We start from the raw sequence: 23,725 nt of genomic DNA, 5'->3' as shown, positions 1-23,725 counted from the left end.
GGTTTTCTTATATTTTTATAGAAAAAATGTTGCCTCCCATAGTAATTGCTATCTTCCCTGTGCAATTACATAGAAATGCCAGACAGTCCTAGCACCAGAACAATAAAAGCTGAACAGAATTATTTTAATTTTCAAGGAGAAAGAGTTAAGTCAATGGTGAAAGCAGGTGGTGTTGGGTAGGACATCTCTGCTAGGCCTTAACTACTGTCAGGGGGCTGCAGGCAAACACAAGGCTAATTTGTCAACAATCCAGTTGGATTCATGGTTTTCTACCCCTTGTAACATGACTGAGAATTGAAAAAGAGGTGATGCAAAACAGGACCATTTTATAAACAATTTAAAGGACACACAAATAAAATTATTAACAACTTTGCTGGTATTTCCACATCCCTCAAGTTATTCCTTCATGTGAATGTTTCTACTGCTTAGAGCAACGTTTCTTATGTGGCTAAGATGCTACATGATCAGGAATCTCCAGCTACCAAGGCTGTTATTTGAAGGATCCTAAAGGCTTTCAAGGACAAACCCAGGGGCTGAAACACAACTTTAATGAAAGCAGCTTGTAGCTCCCAGAGACTCCAGGGGATATTGTCTTCTTTCATCAGTATTGAATTGGTCCAAAGTGTACAAAACTTGCATTGTGCCTTAAAGCTAATTGAGGACTTCTCTCTCTCAGTTGAGAAAGGTCAGCTTTGAAATTTCCAGGTCAGAACTGTTTGACAAGGATTTAGCGTCATCCACAACTTGGGACATGCTAACAGGATTTCTTGTTTAAAGGCAGTGCTGTAACTGTAAAAAGAGGCTAAGAGGGCAAAACTATGAGGAAAAAGATGATTCATTTTTGTGATTTATCCTTACACTTCCAGGCTCTCAGACTAAAAGAGGTCTCTCTCGTTGCACGAGGCATGACTGACCTATCTTTCCGTTATTGCACTGCTGTGCTGAGTTACTGCAGTTTTGAAATATAAATAGGAAAGATTTCATAATCTATGGGGTAATTTGCAAAGGCTAATTTGTACCTTCCTGGAAAGCCTAGATCCTTGCTCAGTGAAACAGGGCACTGTGGAAGCTTAGTCAACTTTTCCTGTCATTTGGGAAATCAAAGATAACACAAGAGATGAGCAGTGAGACATATTTAATTATCACTAGCCCTTTTAGCATTCCTGCTTTTCTAAGGTTATATATGTCCAGACAGTTGGAATTAGGTTGTAGCATGGGAGAACCTTACACTGGCCTCTTGTGCACCATATGCCTTTTCATTGACAAACTAACACTTTTTTAATGAGAGTTTCTGAGGTTGTAATCCAAAATACATTCCTTATCCCATATCTCATCTTTAGCACCTCTCCCAGGGGTATCTGGGAGTTTGGATCCAGACATATTTGCAAATCCAGGGCTTGATCAGGTCCCAGTGAAGTCAATAAAAATATTGTTGGTACTGAAAAGATATGCATTAATCTCAAATGAAAAGTAAAACCCATCCAAGAAAAAATGTGAGGCAAATTACAGGTTCTTTTTCTAATCAAAATATGTCTTCTTTTTCTCTCTTTAAATTTTTCTTCAACTATTTTAACTTTATAACTAGCTTAAAGTAGCTGAGAAAATGTTTAAATTTTTAAATGTTGAATAGTCCTGGACCAATACCCAAAAATGTTAATGTGATCTTCCTGATATATAACTCTTAATTTTGAAACTTACTGACTCCAGTTAAAAATTCTTGGTGATGATAGAATACTGAAATGTAGAAAAAGAGATACCAGGAGGTTGAGAAATGAACTTCTGATCTCAGGTATCACCATTTCTGGAAAAATGGAAAAAGAAGAAAAAACACCAGCAAAACTTCAGTGCGTTAAACATTTCATAAGCATAACCTCAGGGTTATGTTAATGTAATCATTTACATGGGAATATTAATTTTTGAAACATTTGTGGCTTTAATTAACCTGTTCCTTAGAGAAGTGCCAGACTCTCAAAGCAGCCCCTGGAAGCTACAGAGGCGAGTGCTGGTCTGCCATTCTCTGTGCATCCCACCACCACGGCTGTGATCCAGATGTGCCCATCACTCCCTTGCAGTCAGAGCAGTTGGGCTGAGATGCTGTTTACAGGTGAGGATGGAGTTGGAGACCTGCATCCCTCTGGAGTCCTACAGCCAGAGAGCACCTGTTCCAGGCACCCGTTTTGGGACATCGAGAGGAAACATGAGATAATAAGCACTGCTGTTTCCCATGCATCCATGCTACGCATGCATCCCATGCATCCATCCTGGCTACGCAGGGTCCGTAACTCAGCAGGGGAAATCAGCAGGGTCGGAATCCTCAGGGGTCCCCTTCCTCCCGCCTTCCCAGAGCCCATGCTGCCTTCCAGCCATGGTCTGGGCAGAGAATGAGCTGTTTGCCAATCTCCAGTCACTCTGTGGGCAATGTTAAGGTGGAAAGGGCACATGAAAAGGGAAATGCAGTCATCTGCGCTTCGCGGTGTCCCTGTTGGAGCACGAAGCAGGGGGTGGAAGACGAGGGAATAGGGTTAGTGGATATGTGTGTCAGCGGGGGGATGATCTAAGTATCTGAAGTCATTCGAAAGATTAGAGCAAGCATTACCGCTTCCCCGCCCTCTCTCGTCCTCGGGGCTCAGGGGAAATCACAGTCCACACTAGATGACAGCTTGCCGGGTCTTAATGACAGGTTGAATGAAGACGAGCCGCGGCCGCCCAGACAAAGAGGGGAAGTTTGGCGCTGCCGCCGACCCGGGAAAGAGGCATGGGCAGGGGCCGAGCCGGGACACGGGGGGCAGCGCCGGGGACACCCCCGGCCAGCCGCAGCCGCTCCGCTCCCCCGGCCGCCTCGGGCGCCGCATCACTGGCGTTCTCGGAAAAGCCCCGGACGCTTCCCTCCCCTTCGGAGCCAGACGCAAACCTGCCTCCTCCACCGAGCGTTGCAAACTGCAGCGCCAGGCAGCAGAGCGGGGGCGGCGGGCAGGACGGGAGGTAAGCCCGGCTCCACCGTCCCCGGCCAGCGGTGACAGCTCAAACCCCGGGTGACTCTGGGGCTTCAAGCGTTTCGGGGAAAACCTCGCGGTTTTCACACACAGTTTTTTCTCCCGCTCTCTCTCTCCTCCCCGGCTTCCTCCGGCTCTTCCCCTCTTCTGCTTCCCTCTCTCCCTCTCACTATCCCTCCTTTTCTCCTCCCCCCGCAGCCGCCCCCCCCTTTCCGCCTCCCCTCAAGTTTCTCCTTCTGTCTGATTAAATGAGAAGGAAGTGTGGGAGTGGTGGTTTTGAAGCTCTCCCTTTAAGAGGCAGCCTGCAGTGACGAATTGTTGAAATTGCCATTGCAGGATGGCATTCCGCTATAAATTCATTGTTCCACCTCCTCTCATCTTCACATTTCTCTCCCTTCTCCTCTTGTTCACATCGACAGACTGGGGATAACAACAACAACAGAAAAGATACAGGGAGGGCGCTTTTACAGAAATCCAGGACGTTTTCCGCTTCTTGGGCGCTTTTTTTTTTTTCTTTTTAACCATCTCGCCGGAGACGATCGAGGCGGTTTTTGGTGCCTGAATTTCTTGTCTCCCTTTCTCCTCTTCAAAACAAAAGGGGGCAAAAGAAGGAAAGGGACCCCACCGGAGCCCGAGAAAGTGCCGAGTCGCAGCAGACCTGGCCCCTGCCCCTGCTGCTGCTGGTGATGATCCGGTGACTACAGCAGAGAAGTGGAAGAGGAGTGGGAAGTGCTCAAACTTCTCTACTTGCCGGTTCCGAGCCTCCTCTCCTCCTTTTCCTCTCTCCCCACTTTGCCTCCCCGGCAGCAGCAGCGATCTGGGATTTTTTGCCTCTCTCTCTCCTTCCATGTGCTCCCGGCTCTTCCCTGCTGAGAAACACAAAGTTCACACGCGAGCGGCTTTTGTTGACATTTTTTTCTCTCCCACTCACACTTGACTCGAGTTTGGGAGGGAGAACTTTCTTTTTCCTTTTTTTTTTTTTTTTTTTTTTTTTTTTTTTTTTCCCCTTCCCCCCCATCTTCCCCCTTCTTCTTCCCGTCCCTTAACTACGCTGCCGCACTCCGCCGGGCCGGCTCTTTCCACCGCCGTCCCCGACTCCTGTTATTATTATTACTCCTCCTAATTCCCGCCGCCGCTCCTGACGGCGGGGCAGGATGCTCCTGAGGCTGCTGTCGCTGCTGCTGGCGGCCCAGCCGCACCGCGCTCTGGCCTCGCCGCCGGCACCTGCCGACCCGGGAGCGCCGCCGCCGCCGCCCCCCCGGCCCCCCGCCCCCGGGCCGCCCCGCGGGGCCAGCGGCGTCGTGCGGCGCCTCGACCCGACCTACGCGGGGGGCGGCAAGGCGGGGTATGTGCTCTACGCCGGGGGACAGCGCTTCCTGCTCGACCTGGAGCGCGACGGGCCGCGCTGCCACTACCGCGGCACGGTGGACGGCAGCCCGCGCTCCCTCGCCGTCTTCAACCTCTGCGGCGGCCTCGACGGCTTCTTCGCCGTGGGGCGCTCCCGCTACACCGTCCGGCCGGCGCGGCGCGGCGCGGAGGCGGCCGGACCGCGGATCTACGGGGAGGGCCCGGCCCGAACCCCGCACCTCTTCCGCAGGGAGCGCTTCAGCTTCGAGACGGTGCCGGCCCGCACCAGCTGCGAGACCCGCGACCCCGCCGGGGCGGAGGCGGGGGACGGGCGGCGGCGGCGGCGGCGTCGCTCCGTCTCCCGGGCCCGGCAGGTGGAGCTGCTGCTGGTGGCCGACGCCTCCATGGTCCGCAAGTACGGGAAGGGGCTGCAGCACTACCTGCTCACCTTGGCCTCCATCGCCTCCCGGCTCTACGCCCACGCCAGCCTGGAGAACCACGTCCGGCTGGCCGTGGTGAAGGTGGTGGCCCTGGGCGAGAAGGAGAAGGGGCTGGAGGTCAACAGGAACGCCGCCACCACTCTCAAGAACTTCTGCAAGTGGCAGCACCAGCACAACCGCCTCGACGACGACCACGACGAGCACTACGATGCCGCCATCCTCTTCACCCGCGAGGTAGGCATCGCCCTGGCCGGCAGAGGCGTGCTGTTCCTCGGGCCGTGGGTGGCCGGGCTGCAGCGTGGCGAGCCTGGCGGGCCTCCAGCCTCCAGCTCTGCTTTAGCCCGTGGTTGCCTCCCCGCCCAGGGATTCGGCTCTCCCGTCGGGTTGCACTGCATCTCAGGGACAGCCGACAGGGATGGAAGAGGGGTTGAGAACCCAACCAGTGGTGCACGTATTTGTGTGTGCCCGCTCCCCTCTCCTGCGCAGTCACCCCCACTGCGGGTACACATTTTCGTGCCAGTGCAGTGTTGGGACTCCTGCCAGGGTGGAGAGGGGGTGATTTGCCTGATCGGGGGGACTCAGCTGAGGCCGCCCAACTTATCTCTGCTTAAGACATGACATTGTTCCATCTTTCCCAGTGAGATGTTTAACACGCAGCTCCTCTCTCTCTGCAGTTGTGGTCCAAGCACAAAGGGTTGATAGCACTTCCTAGACTAAATTAGTCCCCAAACAAACCTGCTAGTGAAAATGGTGGAGGACACCTTAAGAGTACAGACGACTTCCTTGTTGAGTGCATTGAGATGCTATTTCCAGCAAGAATAGCTTGACCACACTGGAAGCCAGCAGCACTTGTGGTTCAAGTGTAGGACGTAAATGCAAACCACAGGTAAACAGAGCTGCAAAAGTTGGTTGAGTTGGGCTGCTGGTGAGGGGATGCAGTCCTTTTCTTTCCCCCCAGGTGAAAAACGGGTGTCCTGATAACTGTGGCTTGGATCTAGCTGGTATTACCCATGCAGAGCCATGCTCCACGCTTGGTTGTTGATTAATTGCGTTGCCAGAGGTCGTTAAGGGACATTGCTCTAGTAGACATGTGGCTGAGTTTATGCAATGAAGTTCTTCTGTAAGAATATCCCTTCAGCGGTTTGGGTTTGGTGTTTTCTTTTTTTCCCTTCCCCAAGTATGAAAAAAATAACTGCATGACTTTCCGTTCATTTGAGTTCTCCTGCTTTTCTACATCATAGGAGCCTGCCAAAAAGGATGCTTTGGATGGTTTGTGGAAGGAGTTGCTCCAGAAGGGGGAAAAAAAGTGCCTGGCTTGCTTTTATAGCTGTAAATAGTTGAAACATTAGGTTCTGTGTCAGTCAGGCATCACTTGTGCAACAGGAGCCTTTTTTAGCAGTTTAAGACCCATCAGTCCAATTTGCAAACTTTCATTTTTTTATCATTATAATCTGAATAAAAGTCTGGGTCAGAATGCTCTTGCTTTTTGCTATAAGGATCCTTTCTAATGGCTTATTAATTACGCCTGGGCCAGAATCCATCACTTCTCACTGAAGAGTGTTTCTCTCTGCCAGTATTCCCATTTATTTCCCTGGGATTTATGACAATTCAGAAACTCTTAGGGTGGCAGACTGTGAACCTTAACATCAATTATTAAGTTAATTTGGATTGAGATAGGATGTGAATTTAAAGTGCACTTGCTTTACAGATGCTTATCTGTAATTCTTTGCATGGATGCCCTCCTGCCAGAGTAAGAGTGTACTGCTAATCAGTAACCCACTTTCAAAGACTCCTGAGCAATGCATCTTCCATGTGTAGAGTTACTTCTTTTGGATGTAAGTAGTACCTAAACTAAACAAAACATCACAGTTCCTGTGGTCTTCTTCTGCTCTTAAGGTGCAAATATTGCTTGCATTGTTACTTAGGGATGTAAATGCTTTCTGAGAAAAAAGCACAGGCTTCCCGTTTCCTTAGTTTACATTTTAACAGCTTTAACTATAGGATTATCTCCTCGATGCAGTTCAGGATAAATTAATCTGCTTTAATGGTTAGCTGTGTGCACACACACATTGTTTGGCGTGGCAGCACATCGTTTGGCATTGTATTTCGGTATTTTACTCAATAAGAACAAGACCAGAGTTTCTCGCTACATGTGTTCATGATGTTCTTTGCAGGGAGTATGTGTGAGTCCACACGATTTTTATATGCTTACACTTGAAATGTCAACATGAATCTGTTTGCTCCTCTTGGAATGTAAACACAAAAAGGGTTAAAGGATGAAAAAGCAGTAAAGATGTTTCCTGGACAAAACAGCCCCACTTTGAACTAAAGAGATATTTTTCCAGTTTGGCTTTTCAATGAGAGTGGCAGCAATTGGCAGGAGAATTGCACTTTTACAACTATGTTTTGAATGTATGAAGTACGTTGCCTAGCTACAAGACGCCAAGCCACGGCCGCGTGTTTTGATGGGCTCTGAATACTGTCATGCTGATTCTTGAACATCCAGACGCCTTTTTCTAAATGACTTGTTTTTTAGGCATGGAGTAAGTGTGTGAGGTACATTTTCCGTCTTTGTTTACTAACCGAGGCCACCTTGAACTTTGTGTCTCTCCGTCAACAGAATAATATTTGCAAATCATTTGTCAGCTGAATGCATCTCCTCAGCTGCATGTAACTGTTTATGTGTAGATAGAATCTACATTATGCATGTCTGTTGTCATACAACTCTCTAATATAATAATTATCTTCGTCCCGGAGTGACATTTACTTGCATGCTATTTTTACACCAAAAGAGGCTGTCTGAAAAGATAGTAGCTTTATTGGAGTTCCTTAGAAAGGAAGAATCCTGACAGAATTCAGCACTGTTGCTTTCTCTTCTTTGGTTGTCTTTACTTCTTTAAAGATAAATTAGTAACCATTGACAGACTAAGGGTGTGCTGGCAGCTCTCTCTTATTATAAAATTAGTACTGGCAGTTCAAATTAGGGTCATCATCATTATTCATACTAGGAAGCACTTCCCATAAAAAAAGATTTTTAGAAGGAAATTTACTGATTCTGAGTTAAAATAGCCACTTTCGGTCATAATCTGTGTTTAATTTCATAAGGGTTTTAAAGCAATTATGCTGCAGACTGTAGTAAATAGTAAATAAATACGAACATGAGTTCAGTTTTGGGTGATACAGGCAACACGTTAAAGATATTTTAAGACACTGTATTGCTTATCAAGTGATGGCAAGGGCCATTTACCTGTCCATTAGCTGCAGTAGGTCCTGTGTTTACTCTGTAACTGCAAGGAACATGTCTGACCATTGTTATCAACTGTGTAGGAGATTGTGAAAACCTTCAGTGGACACAGAAGTTATCTATCACTAAATATTGCAGAAATTTAGTTGGGTTCCACAGTGATTATGTAAATTCCCAAAATCTGATGAGGAAAAGTGTATTTTCCCAGGGATCTCAGTCTCTCATTTGGGGCCATGATGACCAGTATCAAACATGACAGAGGTCTGACTTGGCAGTTACAAAAAGGGATAATTTTCTAATATTTCTAAATCCCATGAGAGCTCTCATTAAGGCAGCCTGGCCATAAGGACTTCAGAGAGTACATGGGTCCCCTGCTGTTCGACTACTTTGTGGTTGAGTCCTTGACAGCAGCTGTAAATTTTTGGGCTGCATGCATGCTTAGAGCATCCTCCGTGGAATATGGTGGTGCAAGGATTTGATCAGCTGGTGGCCAGGTGAGTCCTACACGCCATGTAGCAAGTAGGGAACTGACTGTGTGGTGGGAAGGAGGAAAAGCTTATAAAGCCCTCTTTCCCTGCAGATGAGCTCGCTTGTTCTCAATGGCAATGAAGTCAAGAGTAAATTTAGAGTTCAGGCTGTTTCAATCTCTTTTTATTGTGAACAGTTCTCAGAAGCTGGAAGCAGGTTATCTTCAGATTTTTATGGGTGCAACAAAACACTTGCCAGATTATTTGTCACAGTAGAAGAACATATTAGACATGACTTGCAAACTGCAGTTGAACTCACACTGTACCTTTTCTGAAGTCTAGCCTGCTCTGCAATTATCCTTTAGAATTCATCCAATCTATTTCATTAGTGACCCTTAGTTAAATTTCAAGTGAACAATTGAATGTGTTTGGACAAAATCCAGCTCTCTTCCTTTTCCTCCAGTTCTGAATCATATGGAGGTTAAAACAGATATTTCTCACAGTAGATACAGACAGGAGCAATAAAAAATACTTTCCTAAGTGCTTGTTAGCATCACCCTTGATAGTACCATCAGCTGTGGCTCTAACAAAAAAGTTCATGCTAGAGCCAAAGGCTGCTGTCCTTCCTTTTTCTACGTAGTAATTATATGGGTCTTGTGGCTGTGATTTAGTTTAACTGTCCATCTGACAGTACTGTTGAAATTTAACACCAAGTTTTATATTATCTCAGCTCTGTAGATGCTAATTTCCTTGCATGGAGCACATGCTTTCTTTGGCTCTAATTCTTTCTTCCTTTTTTTTTTTTTCCTCTATTATCATCTTCCCACAGTTATTATGCTGTGGCAGTAAAACAAGTCATTGTACCAATGGTCAATAGAATATATTTCATTGTTTATTATTATTACTCTGAAGAAATTATAGTATGATGTTTCTACCAGTTTCATAATATTTTCACCAATTTTGTTGCAAATCTAATACCTTTAAATAACGTCCCTGGGGAAAATAAAGTGGGACATAACTTGTAGAGGAGATGCAGTATGATTCACACTGATCTAGAGAGATGATGTACAGTTTCTCCACAAAGGAACTATGGGTTAGGCAAGTTAAATCACACACTTTTCCTTGTTCACCAGTCACCAGTTTCATAACTGAAACTTCTCCTCCCCATGCAGAGTCCAAATGCTTTATATCCAATTTGTCAATATTTTAAAATCACCTTTGGTAATACTACAGTGTTTTCTTTCAATGTTCTAGGGAAAAAAACATTTTGTTAATCTGTCCCTTCATAACATAAAAGCTTAATCCAATTTAAGCTCTATTTCTAACACTTTGCTTCAGTGTCCTCACACGATGAGTGCACAGAGTCCCTGTACCATACAGGGGAAGAATAAGAACATGCCTAAATATCCAGACTGGTGTGGAGGTAATTTCTGAAACCAGCAAGTGTAGCATGCATGTGTTAAACTGAGCCAAAAAAGGTGTCACGCATACGTTGGATTTTCTTACTTAAAATTCAGAAAGACATCTCTGTACATTTGAGATTCAAATGCCCAAACCTCAGGCCTGTGTTTATCAAATGAACCCAAAAGGCAGACAATCTCAGTTTTTAAGCTCAACTACTGGATAAAAAATATGTTATTTTTGTTGTGGTAGGTATGGCAGGCATCACCATTCTGGTTTTCCTCAAAAGGTAACCAGGCTTTGGCCATCCTCTCAAAATGTGGCTGGGGAGAAGGACAAAGCAGTAACCCAGTGAGTCTGATGGGAGTCCTTCCTCTCTTCAGTCATGTCCAGGCCCTCTCCCTGGTGCTCTAACTTAGACATCCCCATGAGAGAGACCCACCAGTGTCTCAAAGAAGATTTTTCACAGCATTCTTCCTCCAGGACAGTGTCCCACTATTTTGGCTTGCAAAGCCTTTCTTTTAAATGTCATAGTATTGGCTGAGGGTAAAATAGACCATGCTCTAATTACTTTGTTTGCCCCTTAGTCCTTATTTACAGTATACCTTTTGCAGACTGTCAACTTCAGTCTTATGCTCCTTTTGCCTTGCAGATGTCATACCCTCCTTGGGCGATACCCGAGATCCTTTCTGTTTGGGTGAACCTCACCTCCCTCCACATGTGCCGTTCCGCGTTGCTGTGACATTAATAAACGTTCGCCCGCTTTGCAGAGGGGCACATGGGAGGGTGGATGTGTGTGTTCCGAATGCCGCCTCACCCCACCCTCCCTTTACAGGGCTGTGGTGGGAATGCTGCTGCAGGAAGTCGGAAAGTCATACTTAATTCCTTCCTCTGCTTGAGGGATTTTAGGTCTGTATCGCCCACCTCCCTGGAGAGGTCCTTAACCAGTAGGTTGTAAGCTGTTCCAGGTGTTAAGGAAACTTTCCACCCCTCTGACCAAAGCTATGTCACTGTTTAGTGAGTAATTCATATGGTGAGAACGAGAGGAATCGTGACCTGAAGCCGCTGACTGGAGTGCACCGCTTAGAGCAAGGTGGTCTGGGTTCCTAAAGCACGGAGAGAGGACTGTTTCTGTAATTTGCCACAGGACTGTTCAGTGTAAAATAGAGAAGCAAGCTGAGAAAGGGACCAAATCTAGGTCTCTTCACCAAGCACTGTAAGCACTAAGAGCAGCCTGGGCCAGGGAAGCCTTTGGCACATCGGCTGCTACAGGAAGAGCCACAACTCCCTGTGTGCATGGGCACGTGCAGACCTTCCCTGCAGGCCACAGTCTAGCATAGACCATATGGTGCTCTCCTAAGAAACGTGCTTCTAATTGGCCTCATCCCTAAAGGAATTTGAAGCTGGATCATGTTCTTACTGGGCAAAGGCTTTAGTTGATGAGCCATTGTAAAATACCCAGAAGAGCAAGTGAACAAACACACAGAGATGTAGAAGCTTTACGAGAAGGTGAAGTGCAGCTTTGCCTCAGAAAGCCTCATTCTGTGGGTTTCTCATACATCTGATCTGAGAACATCTTTCTGTAGGCTTAACTTCCGTCAGGAGTAAAGGTAGAGAAACATTAAGCATCTCGAAACCAATCAAGCTTTAGTATAAGCGAAGTGCTAAGCTGCTTAGGACTGTGAAACTGTGGCACTTCGGGGCCCATAAGGTCACAAACTGCAAGCCCTAGGAAGGGTAGATAACTCAAAAGACCAAAGGACATATTCTTCTCCCTGTACATTCCATCAAATTGTCCATGTTGGTGTTTACATCCTGATTTGGATCTGGTCAGCGGGCTCTGATCTAATACCAGCTTTCACTAAACAGTTTTTGTTTGGCTTTTTTATTAGCCTACGGAACAAATTTCAGGTAAAATAAATTCACTGCTCCAGCAGGATGCAGTGACAGTTATCTTCTTTCACCACAATGCCATGTATACATGGCAGACAGCCAGCTGCTCTTGATGTATTTAGAATGCCAAGAAATCTTTGCCTCTAATAAGCTGTCTAATTAACTACTAGTTTTATGATGTACAGCTTAGTTTTCCTAAGTCGTTTCTTTGCCAAAGCTTAAGTCTTACCATCTATTGCCTCCTCCGTAGCAAATGCATTTCCTAGTCATTCTTGTTTTGAAACTGCTGTAATGCAGATCAAGGGCCAGACTGCATTCCTTCTTTAGAAATATCAAGAAACACTCATTCTTTGAAGCTTCTGCCACTGTTTCAAGGCATTTGAGTATACAGATCTGAGTAACTGATTAACTTTCTAATAGAAGCCAAACACCAGAGTGAAATAATCACTGGAAATTTAAGTATCCCAAGTCCCCTTTTTCCTAGTGCTTTAGCTGGAGTATGAAAAGTTGAGGTGACCCTTACAGGTTTCTTAGTTTGCATCATTACATTGGGGCATGTTTTTAGCAAAAAAATTAAAATATTTTCAAGGGAATAAAACTTTTTGCTGTACTCCCAGAAAAGTTACTTCTTAAAAGTTGTAGACTGCTTTCCAAGACTGCCCAGGAAAATAAAAAAAATATAACTGTTGATGGTGGTAACAAGTAATCAATAGCCAGTGCAGCTATAGGAGGTTTAAGTCAAGAGAAATTTTGCCATCAAGATTTAAATCAGTGGAAGTGTAAACAGGCATGATTTTCAATATCACTTGAAGTCATACTGCTGGGAAACTAGTATTACTGAGTTAACCCAATAGCAAATCTTTCAGAATATTTGTCTCAGAAATGCCACTTGATAGGCTACAGTTTTGTTTATAGTATATACTATGTGATGTTATGAATAGAAATATATTAAAGTTCAAATCATGCAGAGGCAAGAGAAGTAAAGAATAAACGAGACAATGAGTTGACAACATAAGGGATCTGAGCCCTTAGTAATCTGCCTAAATGATTCTTGACAATGTCAGCATTAGCTGAGAAAAAAGCATCCTCAGGCAGTCACTGAGGACTGAAGTTGGCAAGGAAAACCAGGAGGCTCAACACATGCTCTCTGTTCAAAGCATAGCCATTGCATGCCCTGCTCTAGCAGCAGATGGCCAACCCATAGACATCCCAGAAACACCTTCATACTAATGCCAGAAAATATTTCCTGTCCCTGTTTCCAAAATCCTTTACAGGCCACCTCTGCCACTTCCCAGATGGGATTTGGTAGGTGGCTGCAGGACTCCCCCCCAGGTCTTTGCTCCAAGTGCCGGGGCAGCAGTGTGGATGTGGAAACGGGGCTGGCTGGAGGTAGCAGAGCTTTAATGCATCACTGTCCACCACTTCCTGACCCCAGTGCAGTCACTCTCCTCTCTTCTCCTTTATGGGAATTGTTGATCCCACACCATCTGAGGACAGCTGTTTCCCAGCTGTCTGTGGGGAATTGGAGGACCTAGGTAATTTTACCATTTATTTCTTGCTGTGGGATTTCCTAGGGCCAGCCTCTAACTAATACAGCCCTAATGTCTAAGGAAGATGGTAATGCAATCCTGTGCATAGCTTTTGAAATGTTGAGGGTTAGATTACTAACCAGCCACGAGTCAGAAGGGCTGCTTATGTTTAACATCCCTGTCGTAATTTTCCATGTTCCCCACGTCCCATCGGAAGTAACTCTAAGGAAGTTTATGAGATTGCCTGCTTAAAAGATTATATTCTTTTAATTATACTTGTGTCACCAAATCCGGTGAATCATTGTGAGGTCTGGTTGTGTCTGCTGGTATAAATTCCCAGCCATGTCATTGGCATAGCTGCTTCTTGTATGCAAATAGAAGTAAATCATGCACTGGCATAAGACATCTGTGTGCTGATACAATTGTGCCCACATTGGCAGCGGTATTGATGTAAGTATCTACGTAATAATGACACCCAAACACAACAAAAGACCAGATGACATAAAATCTGCATGCATAGACAAAGCCTGAATTAATGCATTTTATACTGTCATTGGCACTGTCGACCTGAGAGTAGCCTAGACCTCCTACAGTGAGCTGCTTTGTGTCTCGTTTATGTGCTTTTTGGTACTTGTGTAAGAATTTCAGTTTCAGAATTTCAGGCTTGTGTGGATTCAGGTCAAATTGCACTATCACAGAATCACAGAATCAATTAGGTTGGAAAAGACCTCCGAGATCATCAGGTCCAACCACTGACCAAACACTACCGTGTGTGAAACCAGAGCACTGAGTGCCACCTCTGCTCTTTCCTTAAACACCTCCAGGGATGGTGACTCCACCACCTTTCTAGGCAGCCCCTTCCAATATCTAATCACCCTTTCTGTGAAGAATTACTTCCTGATGTCCAGCTTGAACCCTCCCTGGTGCAGCTGGAGGCTCTTTTCTGTTGTCCTGTCATTGGTTGCCTGGGAGAAGAGCCCGACCTCCATGTGGCTATAACCTCCTGTCAGGTAGTTGTAGAGAGTCATAAGGTCTCTCCTGGAACTCCTTTTCTTCTGGATAAACCTTAGGTCCCTCAGCTGCTCCTCATCAGACTTGTGCTCCAGACCCTTCCCCAGCTCTGTTGTCCTTCCCTGGGCACTCTCCAGCCCCTGAATGTCTTTTCTGTAGTGAGGAGCCCAGAACTGGACACAGCACTCGAGGTGTGGCTGCACCAGTGCTGAGTGCAGGGGAAGAATCACTTTCCTAGTCCTTCTGGTCCCACTATTTCTGATACAGGCCAGGATGCCACTGGCCTTCTTGGCCACTTGGGCACACACTGGCTCTTGTTCAGCCACGGTCAACCAGCACTCCCAGGTCCTTTTCCGGGAGGGCCACTTTCCAGCCACTCTTCCCCCAGCCTTTAGCACTGCATGGCAGTAGTATAAAGGTATCTTACTTCCTATATGGCTTACGCTCATTTATTTAGGAGGATTATATCCCCATGGAAAGGTATATTTATTGGTACTATGCACATGCATTTTTTCTGAGTTTTGTTACACGTGCTCCTGTAGGTAAACCACTTACAGTTACATCTACATGGAGTTTACTTTATCTAAAATGTACCCTTAGACCAAAAGGGCCAGATTCAGAAGTGATACATAAAGGGCCAAATGGATATGAACCCAAGCAAAAGATATAGGAGTTTAAGGATTGTGTCTTTTTTCTTGAATATGCCCCAGATATTTGACATTATAATAACATGATCTCACTTGGAGCCTGATCCAACACTAGTCGAGAGCTGCTGAAAATGATACAAAGTTTATTTCCCTAAATGCAAGTGAAAACATTTTGAATTTCTTTTAAAGTACTTAAAAATGGGCATCCCATACCTTCCCATAACCCATGCGGAGCCAGGGGCAAAGTCTGGGGAGCTGATTGGATTCCGAGGAGGGGAGCCTGGGGTGTTGGAGAGAAAATTGTCTGCATATTATCTGCATTGCTGCAGAATGGAAATTTTTCTTAAACCATGGATTACACTTGTAATTTGGAAATTGAAATACTTTTGAACTGTATCCCTTCTCTTTTTGTCAGGCTGTTTTGTTCATTGGTACTGCAGAATTTAAATCTTGGTATTAAGTAGCACCAAGAATGCACTTACTGAAAAGAGTTCCCAGACACCTGGAAGCCAGAACTGAGCCTGAAATTCTTCCTCCAATATGTAATATTGCTGTGTATTTTTAGTTTGAAAAATTTCTTTGTTTCCTCTTGGGGGAAAAAAAAATTTTGTTTGTTTGTTTGGTTTTGTTTTTATTTTTTTTAAAAGAGATGCTCTGTCACAATATCTGTGAACTCGGTGTGTTTTTCTTTTACTTCAGTGGGTTTGAATCCTGTGCATTTTCAAGTTTGCCTAACCTGTCTAATCAGTGAACATTGTTCATACAATTCAAACCTCATACAAAGTGTCTATTATTCAGATGGATAAATTATGAAAGGCTTCATCAAAGGAAGTCCTTATAAAAAGAGATGTGAAGGAAAGCAGAGAGTCTTAAAAATGAAGGTGAAAAAAAGGTACTCTTTGATCATTTTGATAATAACCTTTGATAATACTATAATGCCTTGAAAATTACAATTTCATTCAACCACAATGAAATGTTGAAGTGTTCTAAATAGCATGATACCTACTTTTCCTTCTCACCCAAAAAAGCATTATGTACGTATATTCAGACTAGTATTCTTCCCTCTGCTTCAACAGAAGCACAGAGAAGTTACTGCTGATGATTAAAACACAACGTCTGACCAAAGTTCCTTCCATTATTATCATTACCATTATCACCCTCCTGAATGGAAGAATAAACCTAATGCTACTTGCATGGTTTTTGGAGACACCCCATATCTACATGTAGGAGACGTGGTTGGGTTGGTGCACTAGTAAGGCTGAGAGAGAAGGCATTTTGGACTCTATCACATCACTGACTCTGTAAGCAACCTCTGAGAATTGCTTAAATACTTGGTATATTGGGTAATACACTGTTAATCATTGTGTTACCTGACAGATGTGGAATGAAGTTTCACATATAACAATCTCATTTAAGTGCAAGTATGAGACCTGCCTTTGGAGAAGAAGGGTGATCTCTGGTTCAAGAACTGATCAGGAATCTGAAGTGTTCTCTCTTTGCCTTTGTTTACCTTCTGTAAATAAAGAGGATGTTCCATTTTTATTGCCAATGAAGAAATGCTTCTACAGCATATTTTGAGTACCTACCTCAGTGCAATTTTGAGCAGAAAAAGAAATAGTAATTATTTACACAACACATCCAAATCCTGTTAAAGTCAATGAAAATCCTCCACTGATTTTACCAGGGGTGGGATTGGCTCATCATTCTTTTAAACTGCGTTGATACCTTGAGATAGACGCTTACACTGATGTTTTTACCCAGGTTCTGCTCTTTGCAAAGGGCTGGTGCCCCTAACCGGTTGTTACCTATGGGTGTAAAAATTTATTTTAATGCCTTTTTTTTTTTTTTTTCTCCCTTTCCCTGGGCAGGATTTATGTGGGCATCATTCATGTGATACTCTGGGAATGGCAGACGTTGGGACCATATGCTCTCCTGAGCGCAGCTGTGCGGTGATTGAAGATGACGGCCTCCACGCAGCTTTTACAGTGGCTCACGAAATTGGTATGCAGTGCCTTTTCTGTTCCCTTGCCAAATCAAACACTTGTAACAGCTGCATTAGTAACCAAAATACTTCGCAATTAATTCCAGATTTCCCCTGGTCCAGATACTCACTTGGGGATTAAGGCTGTATACATATGCACTTCAGGGTTAACTAATAAGGGATCAGAAGGCAAGTGAAGGCGCACAGTAGGTGTTTCCTTTCTGACAGTGTCGTTTCTAAGCAGCAGTTGAAGTGAAAATTTAAAGGCTGCTGCTACTGTTACTGTCCAAAGATGTCAATACATGTCCCTCCTGAGAAAGCATTTGGCCCATCTACTGTAATTTGCATCCTTTTAGTACATACAGAGTGGAAAATAACTGACATTTTTGAACTATTTGCATACTCTGCTGTTACAAAGCTTTTTTTCCTGGGACACTGTATTATCTGCAGAGAAAGACTTTTGTGGAAAAAAAGCCTTATAATTCTAATATTTTTCTAACTTTACGGAAATTCCACCTTTATGGTGAAATATGGTACTAATATGAATGCTGTAATAAGTGCAGTAGTATTTAGGTGATAAAGGTTTGGTCAAAAAAACTGTTTAACTTCGTTTCAGTTTCCACTACAGTGCACAGCAATTAAATTAGAAGCCTTACATGTAGCCTTCAGAAGGATTTAGGATAGAATTAGTGACAGAAGAAAGTTTATGTTCTGGAATATTACGTCTGTCATGATATATTCCTTCAGAGAGACTGCTGCTGTCTTGATTATGTTTAATTTACTGATGTTTTTTGAACTGTGTTCACATTTGCTATAAGGGCTATTCACTTCGGTGAGCAAACAGCAACTTAAAAGTGGAGAAGGTTCTTTTTTTTTTTTCCCCAACATTCTTGGAAGGAAATAACAAGGAAAGGAGAACTTTCAGAGAGAGCCAGTTGCTGAATTGCCTTGTACCTCATGCCAAACCAAAGTAAAGTTTGCTTTGGGAGTATCACTGCAGTAGTTCAATTTTCAAGTAGCTAGCAGGTAGAGCCCAAGAGTTGCATGCCTTACATATACCTCGGGCTCCGCAAACAGAGGTCACCAACTGTGTAAAAGCAGCTGGTGTGTCAGTGACCTGACTCTTCAGTGATGAGTGAACCTAAACCTACTGCTCCTGTGGAGCTACAAAGAAGTTAAATCAGTAGTGGCTGGAGAGGGGATCACGTGTTGTATGAAAACATAAAGTATTATGGCAGGACGAGTCCCCCGAACAGAAATTTTATTTTAATAAACAATAATGTAATTATAAAAGAAAAAGCCCTCTGAAATCAGTAATTCAGAGCATTTGGAGGTAGCTCGAGCAACACGTCAAATACAGATTCATGCTGTATGTGTTCAGAGGCTCCAAACACGGATGCTGTGAAGCCAACGACCCATCACGAACCTGGTCTAGACCTGGGACAAATAGATTGCAAACTTAGCCTGTCAGTCAAAGGCCAGCCTGCTGGGAGGGACTGCTTGTATCTCCTTGCATCCAGAAGGATGAGGGTTAGTGGGCATTGGTGAGGTTGGCTGAGGAACCTGCTTATGATGCCAGTGTATCTGGTATATGAAGAGGTGAGTAATGTGTCTCGACTACCACTCTATCAGCTATAAATACATGTTTAGGCAGATTAAAAATGAAGGAATATAGATCAATAAAGATAGGGATGAGCAGTAAACATACGTATTGTTACCTTGAATTCTGCACAAAGAAAATATAAACAAAAGTGAGTTATTTTTAGTCATCTAGAAGAACATTTTTGAAAAAAAGCCATTTTCATACCTAGACATTTACAGGAATCTGTAAAAACATTTTCAGTGTAAAAAAGGCAGGAATTAAAATTAATGAATAACTACCCTAATGGACTTAAAACCTTTAGTTTGAGGCTGTTTAAAATAACACCCTTTCTTTTTTTTCTCTTCACCAGAAGTTTTTAAGAAAGGAGGAGTGTCAGGTCACAGAATGATCTTTGTGTGTGTGTCCTGAAGTGGGAGAAGTTGAGAAAAAAACACAGCTAAAATTGCTTGAGTACTTAAATCAAAGGTCAAAAAAGGATGAAAAATAAAAGTGTGGCATGGATACCCTTTAGTTAAACACTTTGGGGAAAACCTTGCTTTATTTTAGTTGGAGACTAGATTTCTTCCTACAATCCAGAAATCTTAAAGTTCCCCCTGTCCTGTGGGCAGGGTGTAGCTTTAATTTTACAGCAGGCTTAGTTACTTGGTAGAATTCACATGGCGACACAAGTGATGCCCTGCAAGTCAGAGGGATACTAAGGGCTCTAAGGTGTTCCTTTCTGTCAGTAGGAAGATCAGAGTGAGCCACAAGGTGAATCAGAGTCACTCTCTGCAGTTTTTTAAGTAACCCATGTCTGTGTGCGTGTGGAGCAGATGCAGCATCATTAAGGTGGACTAGATCCACAGAACGGCTGTGTGTCCTCACTTTAACTTCCAAGGGGACCTAAATGCTCGTATTTCCTCTCTGAAGGATTGAAGAGCATTTTTCAGGATCACATTCCTTCTCTGGAAGGCGACCAAAGTCAATTGAACTGCAGCTCAACCAAACAGGACGGTGCACAGCCCAGGGGCTCAGGTTGGATTCGTGCATAGGAAGCCAGAAAGCAGCCTGATACAGAGTAAAGCCTGTTGCTTCTGTTGCTGGGGTGTCTACCACATTGGGTGTAAGATGTTTGTTTTATTTTATTTCTTTCAGATAAAATAGATGGATTTTGACCAGTGGTTTTTGAGGGGAAGAGTATGAATGAGTGGCAGTAACAGGCAAAATCTCCAAAGCTCTGTAAAGGAGAGCACAGATGCAACCAAAGACATAGATGCAATCAAATACTTAGTGCAGCTGATTAGCTGACAATAAGAGGTGGAGATCTGTATATAAAGTTTGATGAGGTAGGAGCTGAATCTTGTCCTACTTGAATGTAGGGAAATCAGTAATAGTTTGTCTCCAATGTCAAATGCAAAAAATTAGGATAATGCAGCAAAACCAGAAGGAAATCTTGCAACTTTGAATGTGATAATCCAGTTTCTCCTCAGAATAAAGAGAAGCAATACTAATACCGTAAATGTTATATTTAAATCATAGCCTGTCAAGACATCCAGCCACTAATAGTAAATCCATATATGGCTCTTTTTTAGCAAAGGACATGTTTCTATCAGGTTGGACAGCAGTAGCTTTGTTTTCACAAAAATAGTCTTCTGGATTCTTGCCTGAAATCATCAGTTCAATCTGTGGCATATGGATGCCTTTTTTTACTTTTAGCAGCTCCTTCAGCTACACCTCCGTGGCTTTGCAGAGCTATCTGAGCTAGCTTAGGCACAGTATGTAGGCATTCTCCAAGTCTTTGTTGTCATCAGCCTATTATCTGTAAAAAAATGATGTTTCCTTACTTCATACACTTTTCTGCTTCATGGGGACATACGGAGAAAAGTATTGAAGAACTTATTATTGCTCATAATCTCAACATTTATTTTATGTTTTTCATAGGTCAGCACTAGCATATTGCTTCTCCATATGTCCCTTATAAAATAACCATCAGGAAACAATAATAAATAGATTCTCACTTCAATACTCTGGACTTTGGGGTTGGAGATTTGTTGCTTTTACAGTGTTGAATTATAAGCCAACCTTTGCATCTCCTGAAGATAAACGTGATCCAACGTCACCAACAGATGCAGTCAGTTAGTTTGAAGTTACAGTTTACATATTTTGTGATGGGATATTATCCGTGTTTAGTAGCCTGGAGTAGTATTTTGAGGTGCAGTCACAGCCAGAAGTTTCTGCTGACTGACTCCTCTTATGCTGGAATTCCACATGCTTTTTGTTACAGGCAGCCCACCATCCTAACAGTTTGTCATCTACAAAAGCAAAATGAGAAGAGTTCAAGAGGACATAAGTGGAGCTACTGCTTGTTTTATCAGTTGGTCATTTCCCCAAATTGCAAAGGAAGTCACAAGGAAAGCCAAGGTTTAAAGTTGTCTCTTGAGTTTTGATCTAATCCTTAAATACAAAAGCATCCTTCCTGCAGTCTTCAAGTAGGCAAAGCTCCAGTTCAGTTCAATGAGCCTTACATGGGTCTAATAGCTTAAATTATATGTATCTTTGTTCCTTTCATCAATCTTGAAAAACTTATTTTTTTAGAGGAGGCAATACAGAGAAAATGCTGCCTTTCTGCTGAATGATAATGTCCATTTGACCTTTTGCAGTGTTCCTATTTCTCTGTTGCACAAACAGTCTGGCAGGCTATTACTCCTCCTGTCCTGAGTAATATGGTTTACTGATGTTCTTTCCAAGTATTTTATTTTTAGGATATAACTTCAGTATTGCTATGTGGAACTAATTAAACTTTTGTTCATTAGTTTTCTTTTATCTTTTACATGTGACTTTAGAGAAGGGAAGGCCAAAGGGGGGAATAAAAGCAACCTTCAAATATGTTAAAAAAATTGTTGCAAAAGTTTGCGTAATAAATTATTCTCTGTGTCCATCTGGGACAGCAGAAGGGGTAATGGCCTTAAATTGCAGCAAGGGAGATTTACTTTAAGCATTAGCCAAAATCATCTAACCAGGACAGTTAAGGGCAGAAATTAATTGCTTGGGGAGGCAGTGAAATCTCCATTACTGGAGTTTCACAGGAGCTGTCTGACTAAAACAGCTGTGGCTGAGGGGACGATGATCCTACCCTAGGGCAGAGGCATGCACAAGGTGCCTTTTCAAGGTCTCTGAGGAGCTTCATTTTCTGTGGTTAAGTTATCACAACTTCCTCCACAGCTGTACTGTGTAATGCTTAAAATCAAGGAACTGTACAGAAACTAAAACTAGAAAATCACAGAATCGTAGAATGGTTTGGGTTGGAAGGGGCCTCAAAGACCATCTAGTTACACCTCCCATTCCCAGGGAGACCTTTCACTAGACCAGGTTGCTGGGCAGATCCAACCTGACCTTGAACATTTCCAGGGATAGGGTGGCCACAGCTTCTCTGGGCAACCTGTTGCAGTGCCTCACCACTCTCACAGGGAAGAATTTCTTCCAAATACTAAATAACATGTTTAATACCAAATCTTTTTCAGCATCTGCCACCACTGACGACAAAAGTGTCACAAGCACTGTTGGCAAAATGTAGTGCTTTATTAGAGAACATAATTTTCTGTAAAGAAGCCATTTTAGAAGTGAGGTATCACTCCTGGCATTTCTACTCTGGTGGTCACTGAAATATGTCAGAATACCATTATGGTGAATTCCAAGTGGTTTGAAGCTATTTATTCAGCAACTGAGCCTGTGTTTGAGTTGCAGGCCTCTGTGGAAAGAAGACCACGTCTAACCTACCTAAGGTTTATAGCAAACTACGATTCTGACCCTTCCTCAGTAAAAAATTAAACTGGGAACAATGTGTATGATACTTCCATGGTAGTCTTGCTTTTGATGTCCATAGAACAGTCAAAAAATGCTCCCATTTCATATTTTACCACATGTGCTCATTTTGTGTACACTCAAAAGTAACTAAATACAGTAATCTTTTCTTTTCCACTGCTGAACATGCAGCCCTTTGATTTCAAGGCTGTCAAGATAAAGCAGATAAAGATAAGCTTCAGATTTGACAGCTACAAATCTTTTGTAGCCTTTCATTTCAAGGGGGATACATTGCCAAGGGCACAGAATCTCATAGCCACATGAAAAAACGGTGAAGGCTGTCTGACTCTCGTATTATGTTTCCTTCATGACAGATGAAGTTTAGGCAAATATCCAGGTAATCATAATTAGGCAGATTTGCTTTCTTAAAACAACAAAAAAGGAGAGGGAATACACTTATCCAAGTCTTCTCTGATGACATATATCAGGACAATTGTTTGATTCCTTCTCTTTGAACCTTTTTCAAACTTCTGTATTAACTTCTGCTTGCAAAAGCTCTTGAATTAAGCCTTCATGAACATCTCCCCTTTGATTAAGAGAAAAGATGAGCAGTCCAAGATAAGCCTTCACAAGAGGTGCTGATAGGGCAGAAAATTGAGCTGATGCTTCAAAAAGCAAATATCAGCTGTATAAAAGGTTGCTGGTTAAAATTTTGAATAAAAATTCTTGGCTTACCCAACAATATTTTTATTAACTTGTAATATTATATAAAATATATAATTTTTCCACCTGCAGCAGATGTGGTGCTTATAGCAGACCTTATTTGGTGAAGGTGAGGCAGTTCATATAGACAGGTGGAAGGGATAAATTGATGTCCTGTAGAAAAATATAATCCTCAGATTCTGAATATGCCTGAGCTCTTTTTTATCTACCATGTGCTTTTAAGTCTGAGTGGACTGGGGATCTCTGCCTTCATAATGCCTATGAGGTGGTCCTGACAGAGCAGTGAGGAGGTGGAGGGCCAGATTCTCAACCAGAGGCTTCAGGAAGTGACTCAGAGCACTAACATTGCCTGAGTTTCCAGAGGTTTTCTGGAGTTGTGCTGATCTCTGTGTACGTATAACCTCATGAAGAATTAGACTAAACTGACGCCATGCTTTGAGAAGCTGCTATAGATCCTGAACATCGTAACTTAAAGCCAGATACGTAGAGTGGAATATCAGTATCTCTGCAACCACAGAGGAGTTGAGAATAAAACATATTTTGTCTAATGTTTCAGAACAGTCATTATCAAAAAATATTTCAAGGACATGGTTTAGCGGTGGACTTGGCAGTGTTAAGTTTATAGTTGTACTCAATGGTCTTAAAGGGTCTTTTCCAACCTAAGTG

General features: G+C 43.3%; 2 protein-coding genes across 2 annotated transcripts in view; one reads left to right on the top strand and one right to left on the bottom strand.

Annotated features, from left to right (window-relative positions):
• Positions 1-1,909: 1,909 nt before the first annotated feature.
• Positions 1,910-4,420, bottom strand: LOC120322942. The gene is made up of 3 exons (XM_039379627.1): positions 4,409-4,420; positions 3,445-3,859; positions 1,910-2,409 (listed from the first exon to the last, which is right to left on the bottom strand). Exons 2-3 carry the CDS (start codon positions 3,840-3,842, stop codon positions 2,073-2,075), a joined length of 735 nt encoding a protein of 244 aa, XP_039235561.1. The 5' UTR covers positions 3,843-3,859; positions 4,409-4,420; the 3' UTR covers positions 1,910-2,072.
• Positions 4,148-23,725, top strand: part of ADAMTS5 (ADAM metallopeptidase with thrombospondin type 1 motif 5) — a 46,966-nt gene continuing 27,388 nt past the window's right edge. The window contains exons 1-2 of the mRNA XM_027744149.2: positions 4,148-5,014; positions 16,841-16,973. Of these exons, the coding sequence (XP_027599950.1) occupies positions 4,148-5,014; positions 16,841-16,973 (1,000 nt within the window). The remainder of the gene's footprint in view (positions 5,015-16,840; positions 16,974-23,725) is intronic.

The sequence above is a fragment of the Pipra filicauda genome, unplaced genomic scaffold (assembly GCF_003945595.2).
Source record: "Pipra filicauda isolate LSUMZ 115617 unplaced genomic scaffold, ASM394559v2 scaffold171_size1565689_pilon, whole genome shotgun sequence".
NCBI lineage: Eukaryota > Metazoa > Chordata > Aves > Passeriformes > Pipridae > Pipra > Pipra filicauda.
This window is presented reverse-complemented; position numbering and strand designations above follow the sequence as displayed.